Source organism: Chrysochloris asiatica, unplaced genomic scaffold, assembly GCF_000296735.1.
Source record: "Chrysochloris asiatica unplaced genomic scaffold, ChrAsi1.0 scaffold00190, whole genome shotgun sequence".
NCBI classification, from domain to species: Eukaryota; Metazoa; Chordata; class Mammalia; order Afrosoricida; family Chrysochloridae; genus Chrysochloris; species Chrysochloris asiatica.
This window is the reverse complement of record NW_006408708.1, coordinates 2,736,574-2,752,549: the sequence shown is the minus strand read 5'-3', so window position 1 is coordinate 2,752,549 and position 15,976 is coordinate 2,736,574. Positions and strand designations below refer to the sequence as shown.

General features: G+C 35.5%; 1 protein-coding gene across 1 annotated transcript in view; it reads right to left on the bottom strand.

Annotated features, from left to right (window-relative positions):
* Positions 1–15,976, bottom strand: part of ABCE1 (ATP-binding cassette, sub-family E (OABP), member 1) — a 27,795-nt gene that overhangs the window by 6,196 nt on the left and 5,623 nt on the right. The window contains exons 3-15 of the mRNA XM_006872268.1: positions 14,646–14,743; positions 13,473–13,590; positions 12,398–12,535; positions 12,219–12,288; positions 11,879–11,975; positions 11,022–11,111; positions 9,619–9,740; positions 6,915–7,136; positions 5,630–5,689; positions 5,472–5,530; positions 2,881–2,991; positions 2,658–2,800; positions 2,408–2,530 (exon numbers count right to left, since the gene is read on the bottom strand). Of these exons, the coding sequence (XP_006872330.1) occupies positions 2,408–2,530; positions 2,658–2,800; positions 2,881–2,991; positions 5,472–5,530; positions 5,630–5,689; positions 6,915–7,136; positions 9,619–9,740; positions 11,022–11,111; positions 11,879–11,975; positions 12,219–12,288; positions 12,398–12,535; positions 13,473–13,590; positions 14,646–14,743 (1,451 nt within the window). The remainder of the gene's footprint in view (positions 1–2,407; positions 2,531–2,657; positions 2,801–2,880; positions 2,992–5,471; positions 5,531–5,629; positions 5,690–6,914; positions 7,137–9,618; positions 9,741–11,021; positions 11,112–11,878; positions 11,976–12,218; positions 12,289–12,397; positions 12,536–13,472; positions 13,591–14,645; positions 14,744–15,976) is intronic.

Genomic DNA, 15,976 nt, shown 5'->3' with positions numbered 1-15,976 from the left:
GGGATAATAATCAATGTAATGAAACAAGCTATATGAATGGTTGAATGTGAAGCTGATGATGTGCCCTGTAAACTTTCACTCAATGCATAATAAAAACATTTAATTAAAAAAAAAAGGAAAGAAAGAAGACCAAAATGGATGTCAGAAACTTGCTCTTGATGTAAAAAGCCAAAATGACTGGAAGAAATAAGTACAACAGCTGAACAGAAAAACCTAAGGGAAGCTTGAGAAGACAAAGTAAAGTGTTTTGATAGATGTGCAAAGATCTGCAGTTAGAAAAGCCAAAGGGGGATCCTAGGACCATAACGGGATAAGAGCATGAGTGGACTGTGGGACCCTATCCAGAGAAGCAGCAACACAAGTGATGGAGACAGAGATGATGACATGGAGAGAGAGAGCAGCTGAGGACTCTAGACTCATAGTAAGAGAAAGGCTGTGTGCTGGTGGCCAGGAGGCAGTCTTGCAGAATGTGCCCTTTGGTTGTTTAAACGATTATATATTCCTGAGTGTTTTTGTATACATCCCCCACCCCCCCAAAAACAACAACAACAAAAAAAAAACGGAATAGAAGCAAATACTGTTGGAATGATGATGCACAGAAGAGACTGTAATCATTGCAATGAAACTATGAGTGTAAAACCAGTATCACTCAATTCACAGTAAAAACTTAAAAAAAAGAAAAGGGGATAAGTAAATACTGGTAGTACATGGAGGAGATTATAATCATTGCAAAGAAACAAAATATGATTTGTTGAATGTAAAACTAATGATTTGCCATGTAAACTTTCACTCAATTCACAATAAAAAACAAAAAAAGCAAAAGGGAAAAACAAAGTTCAGAATTTTGTAAGCTGTAAGAACTGAAGAAAAAATTCAAGCCTAGACTTGCAATACTGAAGCCCTTCATGGACAGTGAATGATGCAGAAAGCATTGAAAAGATGGAAGGAATACAGTCACTGTGCCAAAAAGATTAGTCTCTGTTCAATCATTTCAAGAAGTAGCATATGTTTAATTTTCTCCAACTTACTGGAGAAAATCCATTATTTATCCATTCCTAAGAAAGGTGACAAAACAGTAAGTAGAAATCATCGAATAACATAGTTAATATCACATGCAAGTAAAATTTTGCTGAAAATAGTTAAAAAACAGTGCAGTAATACATGAAATTCAAGCAAGTTAGAAGAGGGAGTGGATCTAGGTGATACAAGGTATACTGCTAATTTCAGCTATCTCTTGGCTGAAAGCAGAAAGGAACAGAAGGATGTTTACTTGGTTGAAAGCAGAAAGGAACAGAAGGATGTTTACTTGTGCTTTATTCTTATTCACTATGAAAGGCATTCAACTGTATGGTAATTATGGTACCACTGGTACCATACAACTGTATGGTAACTCCAAGTAACTATGGTACCACTGGGAACACTGGGAATTTCACAACACTTCATTGTGTTCAAGAGGAATCTGTACAAAACCAAGAAGCAGCTGTTAAAACAGAACAAGGGGACAATGAATGGTTTAAATCAGGAAAGGTATGCTCCAGGGTTATTTCCTTTCACCATTCTCATTCAATCTGTATGCTGAGCAAATAATTTGAGAAGCTGAATTAAATGAATAACGTGGCATCAGAATTGGTGGAAGACTCAACAATCTGCGATAGATATGCAGACGACACAACCCCCTGCCTGCTAGAAGTGAAGAGGACTTAAAATGCTTAATGATGAAGATCAGATTACAGCCTTCAGGATGGACTGCATCTCAATGTAAATGGAGAAAGACTGAAGTTGCCAAAGACTCTTCTACTCTGATCCACAATCAACACTCATGGAAGCAGCAGTCAAGAAATCAAAAGATATACTACATTAGGAAAATCTGCTGCAAAAAACCTTTTAAAAACAGGGTTAAAAAGCAAAGATATTAGTTTGAGGATTAAGGTGTGCCTGACCCAAGCCATGGTATTTCCACTGGCCTCACATGCAGGTGAAAGGTGGATAATGAGTAAGGAAGGCTGGACAGAAATCACTATATGTGAGTTACAGTGCTAGAGAATACCACAGACTGCACGAAGAAGAAAAATATCTCAGTTAGAATGCTCCTTAGAAATGAGGATGGTAAAACTCCATCGCTCTCTTACTTGGACATGTTGTTAGTAGGGACCAGTCCTTGGAGAAGGAAATCATGCTTGGTAAAGTGGAAAAGAGGAAGACCCCCTCCCCACCACCCTCCATTGAGATGGATTGACACAGTGGTAGCAACAATTGGCTCAAATGTAATGACTGTGAGGATGGTGGAGGACCGGGCAGCGTTTCATTCTGTTGTGCATAGGTTTGCTATGAGTTGGAGCACTTTGACAGCACCTAACAACCACCACAACAATAGAATTAACTGTGAACATTTTTTTTTTTTTTTTACCTGTTTGCAACTGTGTTCTTAGATGGAATACCATCAAAAACAATGACCCGATCTGCTAGATAGGTAGCCATGATGAAGTCATGTTCCACAACAAAGGCTGTCTTTTTGGCATGGAGGATGAAGCTAAAAATAAGATAATTTTGAAATGTTTTATAAATAGCATCTTATCATAAAAGGCAAATGTTATATAAAGCATACCTGTACGCCACTACACATACCCAAAAAATACTCTTATGTGCAAGGCATTTACCGTTTGACTACTCTTGCTGCCATCAATCTTTGCTCAGAATCCAAATATGCAGACGGTTCATCAATTAAATACACATCAGCAGGTTTACCCAAACAAAGAGCTAAGGCTACTCGCTGCAGTTCACCACCAGATAATGTCTGTACCTATTTGGAGAAGAAGTTTACTTAGTGAACCATCAGGAAACACCAAAGTTTAAGAAGCAAAAATAAGTATATTGAAGTACCTCTTGATCAATGATGTTTTCAATTTGTAGAGGTTTCATTACATCAGTCACAAACTGTGGATGAGTGTATGCATCTCTTATTTTTTCATGTAGTAATTGGCGAACACTTCCCTGTTTTTAATGGAAAATATTTAAATTAAAAAAATTTCAATAGAGAACTCTTCTAACTTATGACTCGTAATAAGGTTGAATTCCAAAGCAAAAGTATACCAATTTGACACCAACAGATACTGTAGCACTTTTGTGCTGATATACTTTGGAATTTTCTATACAAAATCCATATCAAGTAAATACAAAAATAATAAAAATCTTAAAAATCTGAACATAGTAATGAAATGACTATTTCAGTTATAAATCATTTTAAAGGAGGAATAATTCTGAAGGCAGAATTACTTCTTCAGAAATCAAGCAACCTGAAGCAATCAGTACGAAACAACACAAAATGCATGTTAAAGCACTAGGGATGAATCCTAAGATTCATTTGCCTGTTATTCAGAGCAGGGTAGGCTCTGAGAACAAAGTTCTACAAAGTTCAATAGTAAAATTTTTATTACAAGTTTAGTTGTAAAGTGCTACACCAAATGAGTTACGACTTACAGTGACCCTGTATAGGGTTTCCAAGTAGCAGTTGTTGAGTTTGAATTGCCGACTTTGTGCTTTATTTGTAGGATAAGTGCTAGCACTTATCCTATAGAGCCATACCAGGATTACTGTGTGACACTGTGGATACAAGTTAAACCTTCTCAGAAAGGCATACCACCAAGCAAGTGTTGAGGCACTGATACCTATTGTAACATGTGTCATTACTTCATTTACTTTTTTATGGTCAAATAATATTACTTTATAGAGATGGTTATACTACTTTTTGTTTATCTAGTCATCAAGTGATGGACACTGAGATTTTTAGACTGCCAGGGCAGTTATCAATGAATAATGCTAATATGAACATCTGTATATAAAGCTGAACATTTTAGTGTAAGTTTTGGTGTTTAAATGTGTTTCTCAGGCGTAGAATTGCTGGTTCATAAGAAACTATATTCAATTATTTGATGAACTGCCAGACTGTTCTACTCGGCTGAATCTTTTCATATTCATTGGAAATGTCTGAGGGTTAAAGCTACTGCACATCCTCACCAATATTTTAAACTTAAGCTATCCTAGTAGGTATGAGGAATCCTGGTGTGGTGCTCTGGGTGAATGCATCAGACCACAAAGCCATTTGAACTACAAAGTTGGTGGTTCAAGCTCACCAGCTGGTCCTCGGAAACCCAATACAGGGTCGCTATGGGTCGGAACCAACTCAATGGCACTTTACAACAAGTAGGCATGAAGGTTATATCCAATTATAGTGTTGATTTGCATTTGCTTAACCATTAATGATAATTCTGTTTGATACAAAACATATAGAATCCTGTTGTGGCACTGTAGGATAAATCACTGGAGTAAAAGGTGGGTCTGAAAGTGGAGGTCGCAGTTCAAACTCACCAGCTGCTCCTTGGAAACTCTATACAGGGTTGCTATGCCCACTCGATGACACTTAACAACAATTACGAGGAGTCCTAGTGTGGGGCTGTAGGAATAAGTACTGAACTGGCTAACCACAAGGCCGGCTGTTCAAATCCACCAGCTGTTTCTCAGAAGTCCTATATGGAGTCAGTATGAATTAGAACCAACTCGATAGCACGTCACAATACTATGTTACTAATGTTGAGATGGTTCTGACACAGCAACCCTGTACAGGGTTTTAGAGGAATGGCTTGTGGATTTCAGCTGCAGACCTTTTCGGTCCAGTACCCATCCAACAGACACTTTAGATACAATTGTTGTTAAGTGCCACTGAGTCAGTTCTGACTCATAACGACTCTGCATAAAGTTTCCATAAAGTTGCTGGTGGGTTTGAACCACTTACCAGGACTCTTCTAACTCACAGTGACCCTGCAAAATCTGAAGCCTGTGTAAGGTGTAAACTGCCAAAGAAGGAACACAGGAATACTTAAATATTTTCCACTAGCAAGAGTCCTGTTAGCAGTCCTGGTGTGGAGCAGTAGGATAAGCACTAGATTGCTAACTATAAGATTCGTGGTTCAAACCCACCAGGTGTTCCTTGGAAATCTCATATAGGGTCGCTATGAATTAAACCAACTCAAAGGCAGTAACAGCAACAATACAAAGTGCTAGAGAAATGCTAAGACTGCACCCTATCAAAGGCAGAAAACTCTGACCTGGAATCAAGAGACAGGGAAAAATAAAATAGTCCAGGTGAGTCCCAGTGCTCACAGGTTTCAATCCATATGATTTATATATATTTTCTCAGATTCAGTGGGTTGTCTTTTCACTTTTCTTGATGGTGTCATTTGCAGCAGAAATCCTATCAAGTTTTATTAAAGGTTTACTTTGGAAAAAGATGCTATATAGATTTTAAGCACATTTCTCCCAGTAAAATAAATGAATAAATTGCCACAGACCTTAGCCACTGTTGACAAAAATATACAGAATCTAATTTGGAGAAGACTTTAAAAAAGTAAAAAATTAAAAAATAAATACATATAACCTTTTTGCTTTAATCACCAAATAATAGAATAAAAACTCACAGTTGATTTGGGACTGATCTTCTGTGGCTTATAACTGACATTTAGAACAGGTACTTCTCCTATACAATAATGCAAATAAAGAAGACACTGTAAACTGTCCAGATCTTAAAAATTTACTTTGTAGAACACAGTGAAAACACTTAATATTAAAACAGTACCTCCTTCATCAGGTTTAAGCCTTCCAGCAAGCATTCTGATAAATGTCGTTTTACCAGTACCTGGCAACACAAGATACAGCACATTCACATGAAATACACTTTGCATTTAGAGCAAATCATTATGTCTTACTTTGTTCACGTTTCTAATTGGGAGGAATACAGACTAACTAATTGAGTTCTGGTGTGGCGCTGTGGGCTAATGCATAAAACTACAAACTCGTTTGAATTGCAAGGTCAGTGGTTCAAGCTCACCAGTTGTTCCTTGGAAATCCTATATAGGTTCGCTATGAGTCAGAATTGACTTGATAGCTCTTAACAACAACGATGCTTGAAATGACCATTTTAAAAAGTGCTGGGTCTAAGTCTATACGAAATAAGTCAGGTTCATTTTCAAAATATAAGTTCTATTAAAATAACAGATACCATTCATTGTTACAATAATCCAGACTGTTTTATGACAATTACTATTATTTAAAGTTTATTTATATAAAAGACTTAGTTAAATTAACTATAATCTAATTCAAAGTACCTAATATTTATTTCTAGTTTTAAGTGAGCAGAGATTATAAATCAAATATATTTTTAATCATGAAAGTAATAGCATATATTTGGCAGTCAAATTTATCTCACAACTATAGTTCTGGTTGTTGTTGTTACTATGGAGTTGGTTCCGACTCACAGTGACCCTGTTTAGGGTTTCCAAAGAGTGGTTCAAACCGACTTTGCGGTTCAGTGCTTTAACCTACATCAGGACTCCTTTACTTCGGATGGTAACCTAATATTTAAAATGACAGTAACACAGCTATTCACAAAGGTTGTTAGGTGCCATTGAGTCTGTTCCAACTCACAGTGGTTTCTTTGGAGAAGGAGGCAAGGTTGAACTGCTGACCTTGCCATTCAAACTGACCTTATAGTTGAGTGCTTATCGTTCAGCACCACACCAGGACTTCATTTACAAAGGTAAACTAACCTAAATTTTATACAAGGAAAGCTCCAAATGGAGACAAGAAAATTTTATTTGCTTTGAACTATCAACTTATCCTTTTGTTCTTAGTCAGTATTCAAGATAAATAACTGCTCCATCAAATTTATGTTATCAAAAGAACAGCTCAGAAAAAAAATGATTTTCACTGAATGTTATACAAGAACTTGAATGACAGTGAGAATGAATTATAGTTAAAGAAATATGAAGTTATCCTCAGAAATAAATGGATTCAATTCAGCTCTCAGCTAAGTTAACTGGGTACAGTGAATTACAAATTACCACAAAATAAGGAAAACTTACCATTTTCCCCCAGCATCACCATGATTTCAGAATCTGTAAACTCTCCAGCTACAATTCCTAATTCAAACTCTCCCATCTTTTTCCTCATTCCTGGATATTTATACATACACATCTTTTTAACTTCTTCTTCATTTGCTGTCTCAGCCACTTTAAAAACAAGTGATGCATCTCTGAATCTCAAGTTTTCTGTTGGAACATAGCCATCTAAGAAAATGTTTATGCCTGTTGGAAAGAAAGTTGTTATCAATATATTAAGATCAATTATAGACTAAAATTTTTCTTTAACGAGAAGGCACCGTACAAGTACCAAACCTAGGCTCTCTCGGAGCATATTATAATCTACATATAGATTTAAATTACTCTAGATTCTTGATAATATGCAGGTCTGCATGCAATGAAGTGTCAATACAGTGTTATATTTATATTTATGTATCTAATGGAAGTTTAGTAGTGCTGGTGTTGTGCTGTAGGATAAGCACTCTCCCACAAGGTCAGTTTGAACCACAAGACTGGCAGTTCAAATTTAAGAGCCGCTTCTCGGAATCCCTACATAGGCTTGCTATGAGTTAGAACCAACTAGACGGCACTTAACAACAATGACAACAGTGGAAGTTTAAGTAATCTGTGTGCACACAGGCACACAAGGAACGCTAAGGTTTTTCTTTATGATATGTAATTTTTATGTAAGATTTTTGATATCAGGTGCAAAACATAGCAGTGACCTTATCACTTCTGTTCTATTTTAAAAGAAAAAATTACAATTAGAAATAGACTAGGTAAAAGTGGAAAATTTTTATTAACTGATATAAAATCACAAGTCTGGGAAATAATATTTTAAATAAACAATATAGTAAATATTCAATTTTCAAATGTGGGATAACATACACTTTGAAGCAACATTTATTGATTTTTTTCAGATGTTTGCAGATCATAAGACAGTAATTGGTTTAGTTTAACATATGTGTTTTTTGCTTTACTTGTGCAAAGATAAACACCAGTATCTAAACAGATTCTAAAAGAAAGTAAAGCTACATACTGGCCCTGAGAATCTCTTCCTATTAAAATCCTAAGGCCCACGATGGCAATCTTTGTTTGTTTTGCTTACCTATAGTAAATTCTCAACCTAGAACAGAGGAGTTAAGTAAATACTTGCTTACAGAATCAATGAACAGATACATTTATTTCACCAAAACGTGTTTTTTTTTCCATCTTTAACTGTTAAAAACTGTAAACATGAGGTTATGATACTAAGAATTAACTAAGAAACTCGAGAACTTCAAGGACTTAAGTAGCCATTTAGTCTAGGCACTAAATTTATCAGGTACGATAAATAAGAGACCTTACTCTAAAGACACAACTAGTCTTTACCTTCCTGTTGCAATATTTTGTCAATTTAAAAATGTGTCCAAACAAAAGGCTTCAAAGCCCAAAAAGTCTTTACCTCTATTGCATTAAGTAAAGGTGCTAGAAACCTGGTGTTAGAAACCAAAAGGGAAGAACATGCTCAGCATTTCTGAAGCTGAAAGAACCGAAGGAAAAAATTCAAGTCTGATTTGCATTACTGATTGAACAGAGTCACCATATCAAAATAAAATTGATGTTCAATCATTTCAAGAAGCAGCAAGAACTAATGGTACTAAAAGAAGTACAAGTAGCCCTGAAGGCATTGGCAGAGAACAAGAATACAGGAACTGAAGAAAATTAAAATATTCCAACAAACAAAAAGGAGGGGCTCATTCACCTACGCCATAAAATCGGGAAGACAACCAGCTACCTGGCCAACCAACTGGAAGAGATTCATATCTGTGCCCATTCCAAGAGAGGTAACTCAAGGGAATGCAGAAATCGTCAATGGCAGTATCATTAATATTTACAAGCAAGAAAATGTTTGCTGAACATAATTCAAAATTCAAGAACAGTTGTATCACCAATATGTTGACAGACAAGTGCCAGAAATTTAAGATGGTTTCAGAAGAGGACATGGAACTACAGACATCTCAAGCCATTGTATTTTCAATTGTCTCATATGCACGTGAAAGTTAGACAAAGAAAAATGAAGACTGGGTAAGAATCGATACATCTGAATTATGGTGCTGAATTTCGTCTCTTCTGATATATTTTTATGAAGGATAGTATGCTTGGTAAAGTGGAAGGTCAACAAAAAAGAGGAAAACCCCCAACAAGATGGAATGATACAATTGGCAGCAGCAATGGGCTCAAGTTTAACAGTCGTGAGGACAGTGCAAAACTGGCTTATGTTTTGTTCTGTTATACACAGGGTCGCTACACATCAGAATGGACTCCATGGCACCAAACAACAACATATGTCACTTATCATCCACAATAATTTCTGTATATTAATGCCATATTAAAATCTTATGAAAGTCTGCTTCTGGTCATACTGTCCAAGCTGTCATCTGTTGCCACCACTGCTGCTGGAGGTGCTGGTGGGAGGCCGAAAAAATGTGCAGCAACCTACTTAGTTGTTGTTAAGGGTTGTCAAGTTGGTTCCAACTCACAGTGATCCTGTACAAGATTTCCCTGGAGTGGTTGGTGGGTTTGAACTGCCAACCTTCTGGTCAACAGTACAGTGCTTATCCTAAAGGACCAGAATCTCAACCTACTTAGTATTAACAATAATATATTTTCTAAGTATTAGAATGGAAGAGAATACAACAAATATGAAAATAGTTTTTCAAGTTACCTTCTCTTACACTAAAAGGCATGGTGACAACACCATAAGCACTTGGTACACCATATAAACAGCAGATGAAGTCAGAGAGATAGTCTAATACACTTAGATCATGCTCCACCACAATGATATACCTGGAAATCAAAAGAGATTGTAATATTCTTAAATGTGACATAATATATAGAATTAATAAGAATGCATTTTTTACTACAGTTGTGAATTTTAAGGAAGACCATATTAAGCAAAAGCCATAAAATATTTTATTTGAACTCAATGTGCATGTGTTAAATTACTTATGGGTATGTCAAACAAATGTGTTATGGTAAAATTTTAAATAAATTTCATGAGGTAGAAATAATAGTCATATGTATAATTCAGATACAGCCTAAACATTTTATGTATTAAACCTTTTATCTGGCCTCTCCAATGCTAGATAGGAGCTCTGGTAGCACAGTGGTTATGAGCTGGGCTGCTAATCTTATGGTCAGCAGTTTGAAACTACCAGCAGTTCCGTGGGACAAAGATGAGGCTTTCTGCTCCTATAAAGATTTACAGCCTTGGAAACCCTAAATAGGCTCTCTATGAGTTGGAATTGACTGCATGGCATATAACCACTGTCACCATCAATGCTAGCTATAGTAGGAATGCTGAGAAAATATTACAGAATCCTTAAGCTGAATTCAGCTAGGAAAGATAAGGAATCAATAAAGAACAGTAACATAAAAGACCAAATGGCAAAAAATATATTCTACATATAAACTTCAGTGAAGGTCATAAAGAGAATGTTTTCGTGCATACTGATGTTACTTTATAAAAACACCCTGAGTTCTGCTCATAATTTTGTCATGTAGTAAATTTGTAATGTGGAGAGCAAATAGCTTGTTTTTCTGATTCTAAACTTTTTCCTTTATGAAATGGAATTACCACTTAAAGATTCTAATTCATTAAGATTTACTATGAGAATCAAATGAGACCGTGTATTTTAAAACTCTGAAACCTATAAAAGTACCAAATAAATACTGGCTGTTGTGAATACTTAACAAAGGTTATTAAATTTTTTTATTTTCCTTGGCAAGCTCACGACAAATGCAATTAGTGTGACACATTTTATAACGATCTAAACCAGTTTTTTCTCTTTTCACATATCCATTTTAAGATCTGGTAAGAGCTATGAATTTGCATCCCAGAAAATCACGCATATATGCCAAAGTTTGCATGTAACTTCCAAATATTATTTATATGCTCCCAGGAAACGGGTGGTAATAAGTGAATTAGTACTAAGAACCTAAGCTCTGGTTCTATAAAGCAGGTAAGGTTCAGGTGGTAGCTATAATCAAAATAGAAAATTTGTAGATGACACTGATGGTACCAGTATTTAATTAGGAAACACATTCATATATCAGAGCTGTACTTACCTATCTGGATTTATTAGAGATCGTATAGTAATAGCAGCCTTTAAACGTTGCTTGACATCTAGGTAACTAGAAGGTTCATCGAACATGAAACTATATTAAAAAAGAAAAAAATAATTAATTTGAATAAACATGACCTAATCCTATCTTGTATGCTATTTTAAAGGACTGTGATATAGTCTCTAATTAAACAAACAAAAAAATCTCCTTATATACAAAATGGAAAGCTCACTTGTAATGAAAACACGTTTTTTGTTCAGAAGTGGAAGGAGGAAATAACTTTGACAAGCACATCAAGCCTGGGAGAGCCTCCAGATTAGGTCAATTTATAAATCGGCAGCTACCTTAAGAATATGTAGTAGAACTAACCAGCCTTGGATTATTGTTAAGTGCTATCCAAGGTGGTTCTGGTTCACTGCTTTATCCCACAACGCTACTCGCCAGAGTATAAATGTAGAAAAGGACTAGAGCAACAAATCTCTGGGTGAAAGCACTAGAAGGCAGATAATAAACTCCCCCTGCCCTAATTACCTTTTTTTCCTTATATGGCATGCCACCCGATGAAGAATTTAGACTTCCTTTTCTACTAGAGACATTTATAAAGCGTCCAGGCCTGGTTGGATAGCTTAACTCTTAAAGCGTTCTTTTTTTAAATACAAAAAGAGGATTTGAAATAATTAACTTTATCTATAAAAAAGCTTTAGAACCTATTCCTAAAGTTAAAATTACTTATAAAGAAATTAGTGCCTTAGATATTATTTCTATTAATTTCTCTCAAAACTACTGCTACATAAGCAGTATTATAAATAAAAACTCTAAAATAAGGATTAAGATATACAAAAGAGGAAAATGTAACCTACATATCAGCTTTCTGTATGCAAACAACAGCACAAGCAAATCTCTGCAACTCTCCTCCCGAAAGATCTTCAACATTTCGTTCTTTTAGATGGGTTAAATCTACAAATAACATAGAGGCATTGTGCTTAATATTATAAGATTTCTTTTTAACTCTTCCAGGCAAAATGTAAACTGCATGTTATATCACTCATGGGTTTGAATATTTCAGCTGAGAATCAAGTAATATAAAAATGACAAATACTGGAGACTTTCCCAGTTATTTCAGCAACCCATATAACAATGGATACCTTTGTAATGTAAGTGGAAAACCTACTAAAGCACATACACAAAACAAACACTTACCAAGCTGTTGACATACAATTGCCTGCGTCTTTGTTTCATCCTTTCGGTCCAAAATAGATCCCACAGTCCCCTGTTATGATATACCAAAAGCAGTTACCACTATAAGTTTACTATAATATGTGTTTTGTATCTACACTAATATCTACAACAGAAAAATTCTTCCTAAAAAGAAAACTCACCTTTGCAGCCTTGGGAATCTGGTCCACATATTGAGGTTTGATAATGGCTTTTAGGTCATCTTCTAGAATCTTGGTAAAATAATTTTGCAATTCAGATCCTCTGAAGTAAGTCAAAATTTCCTGCCAATCAGGTGGATCCTATAAAAATATTGTTATATGAATTTAAATTAATACTATGATTGCAAAGAGGATGGTTTATAAAAGTATAACAAAGCTTAGTATGACATCAAAGAAATATTTTCTTAGTGTCTAATATGTTTTAGGTTTTTCATCAACAGAAAATATAACATACACAGGAGCTTCAAAGAGTTCATGAAAAGATTTCCACTGTCTTTTAATTTCATTTTTCAGAAATTTTTGAAGCCCTGCCATATTCAAATAGAATATTTTTGGCTTCAAACTTAAAAGACTAGAGGTGGATTTCATTTTAAAGCAAGGTTTATCAAAACTCCAACAATTTAAGGAAGCTAAGAATTACCAGTTACGTACCATTAACTAATTTTAATTAGTAAGGAATAGCTTTATTTATATAAATAATTTCTCAGCATTAAGTGCATGAATTTTGAAAATATTGTTGTTACATGCTGTTGATTCAGTTCCAACTCATGGCGACCCTGAACAGGGTTTCCAAGGACTGGCTGGTGAATTTGAACCATCGACCTTGTCATTCAAACCGACCTTAAGGTCCAGTGCTTTATCCCATAGCACCACAGGACTAATTTTAATTAAAAAGGAATAACTATATATATATATATATACACACACACACACACATATGTTGTCAAGTGCCATCAAGTCGGTCTGACCCATAGCGACCCTGAACAGGGTTTCCGAGGCTGTAAATCTTTATGGGAGCAGAAAGCCTCATTTTTCTCCCGCGGAACAGCGGGTAGTTTTGAATTGCTTACTTTGAGGTTCGCAGCCTGATTTGTAACCACTATATACATCAATAAAATTTTCAGCACTAATTGTGCGAATTTTGAAAATATATGATGAAAAAAACAAAACAAAACACCAAGTCTCACAAAACCAATCTAAAATCCAAAATACTCATTCTATAAGGTAGAATACATACATCATACTTTCCAAGATTTGGTTTTTGTTTTCCAGCTAAAATTTTTAAAGCAGTTGACTTTCCAATACCATTAGTTCCAACCAATCCCAAAACTTCACCAGGACGAGGAATAGGCAACCTGTTATAAGTATATAAAAGTAAAATAATTTAGACTTAGGCAGAAATAACCTGCAATATCAGGATAATGTATTTTAATTCATTTGCACTGCATACACATCCATTAAAAAACTAAGAGTTATAGGTAAGACATTATTGGCTATTAGAAAAAACAAACAAACCAGCCAAGATTAATGTAAAATTATTAATTGTTAGAAATGCATACCTGACCAATATTACTTGAAATTTTATTTATTCAACTTTCATTTAAATATTTCTTGTTTTACATAAAAGGTTCAGTTTTAATGTATAACAAAATGCTTTGGTAGAAAATTACATAGCAGGTACAACCTCACACCTTTTTTTCCCCTCGTTTTTTTTGGCCTGCCATTTACTTACAAGGAGAGAAGTGTCTCATCAACCAGAAATATTCCACTTCATTCTCCCTGCTGCAGTAGGATCTTTTAAGCTGGCAGGTTGAGAAATACCTTTTTATTAGTTAAAACTAGACTCCCAGAATCAAAATACTAGTGTTCAGCAGATAAAATTTCCCTGAGTGTGATTTAATAAAATGTCTAAGTTTAGACTAATAGTCTCTGTAGATTATAAAATTAATATATAAACAAAATCAAAGACAAGTTCTCTTAAAAGCCATTTTGGGGAACTAGATACTATATACATCAGTGAGTCTCAACTTTGTACATTGGAATCATCTGGGAGCCCTTGAAACATACTGACCCAGACCCACCAAGTCAGAAATTCTTACATGAGAGAGCTTCAAAAAAGTGTGGGAAAATCCCACTATCTTTTTATTCCATTTTTCTACAAAGTTTTAGCCCCCTCATACAACTCATCTGAGGCAAACCTGGGCATTAATAATTTTAAGACGTCTACCAGATAATTCCAATGCTAGCCAGAAGTATTGATACATACAACGAATCTACATGTTATCATATTATACTTTTTAGCAATGATTAATACATTTTCTTTGCATTTTTCATGTTCTCTGAAAATTCTTACTGTATTTTACTCTTAATGTTGACTGAAGTAAATCAAAATGATGACTTGAAAATATACCTGTGAAGTTTGAAGGCATTGGCACAATATCGATGTGTTGTTTCTTTTTCCAAGTTGCTTGGTAAATTGACAATTGATAAGGCTCCAAAGGGGCATTTCTGTTATTTAAAGTAAAGAATTAATTTGTAGAAATATACACATGACATAAGTGGATAGATTTGTAAGCAGTCTTTCAAACATGGGGCTTTCACAAAGATGTGAGATACTGTTTCATGTTCTATGCAACATTAAAATAACATACTGCCTAATTTTATATTCAGCTTAGTGACTAGCAAAATCCTGTTGCTGTTAAGTGCTGTCAACTCCATTTCAACTCACAGCTATCCTGTACAGGGTTTCCAAGGTGTTAAATCTCCATGGGAGCATGTGATAAGTGTTTAATGCTTGTGGGAAAACCCTATAGAACTTGTTCTTAAAAAAGGATTTGAAAAACAAAAAAAGGCCGAAGAACAAGATAAAAACTGGTCTCTGAGCATACAATTCCATATTCAGTCTAAAACAGCCAACTTCCATATACTGTCTCCAATTACTTTTCTTGTATGATTCCTTTTCGATCTTGGATGGTATCTTTTTCTGATTTTTATGTTCCATCAACAATATATGTAATAGTTTGTATAGAGCAAGGGCTAACATTGTTCTATTGTGACTTTTATCCATCCCATATGAAAAAGATACTTCAGCTTCAATGAGTAAATTCCAATTAAAAACAATAACAAAAGACTCACAGATAAGCATATATAACCAACAGGTAAATGTCCAAGGGTCAAGACTGGGCAAGAGTAGGAAAGTCATTTAAGAGCACTAATGTGAACCCCTGTAGCACAGTCAGTGGTTAAGTGCACAAGAGAAAGATGTGGCAGTCTGCTTCCACAGAGATTATAGTCTAACATGATGTGAAGGGTTCACCAAACCGTCACATGGCAAGTGGCAAGTGGGTACAGCCAGTCTAGTCCCCAGCAACCCAGAGGCCAGTGTCACCCACTCCCTCTTTGGAAGACTCTGCTCTGCCTAGGGTCAGACACAGGACATAGCATCCCTATTTATGTAGGCAGGTGAACCCACCCTGAACACTATACAAACAGTGAACACAGAACTGCGTTCACACTTCTGGCCTCTACCACATCCACAGGGAGACAGGTGATGAGTGCCTCAGAACATACCAATGTACAATCAATCATCACTCAAATATAAATACAACATCACAATGCCTTGGTTGTTGTTGTTGTTAAGTGCCTTTGAGTCGGTTCCAACTCATAGCGACCCTGTACAGGGTTTCCGAGGGTGTAAATCTTTACGGGAGTAGAAAGCCTCATCTTTCTCCCGCGGAATGG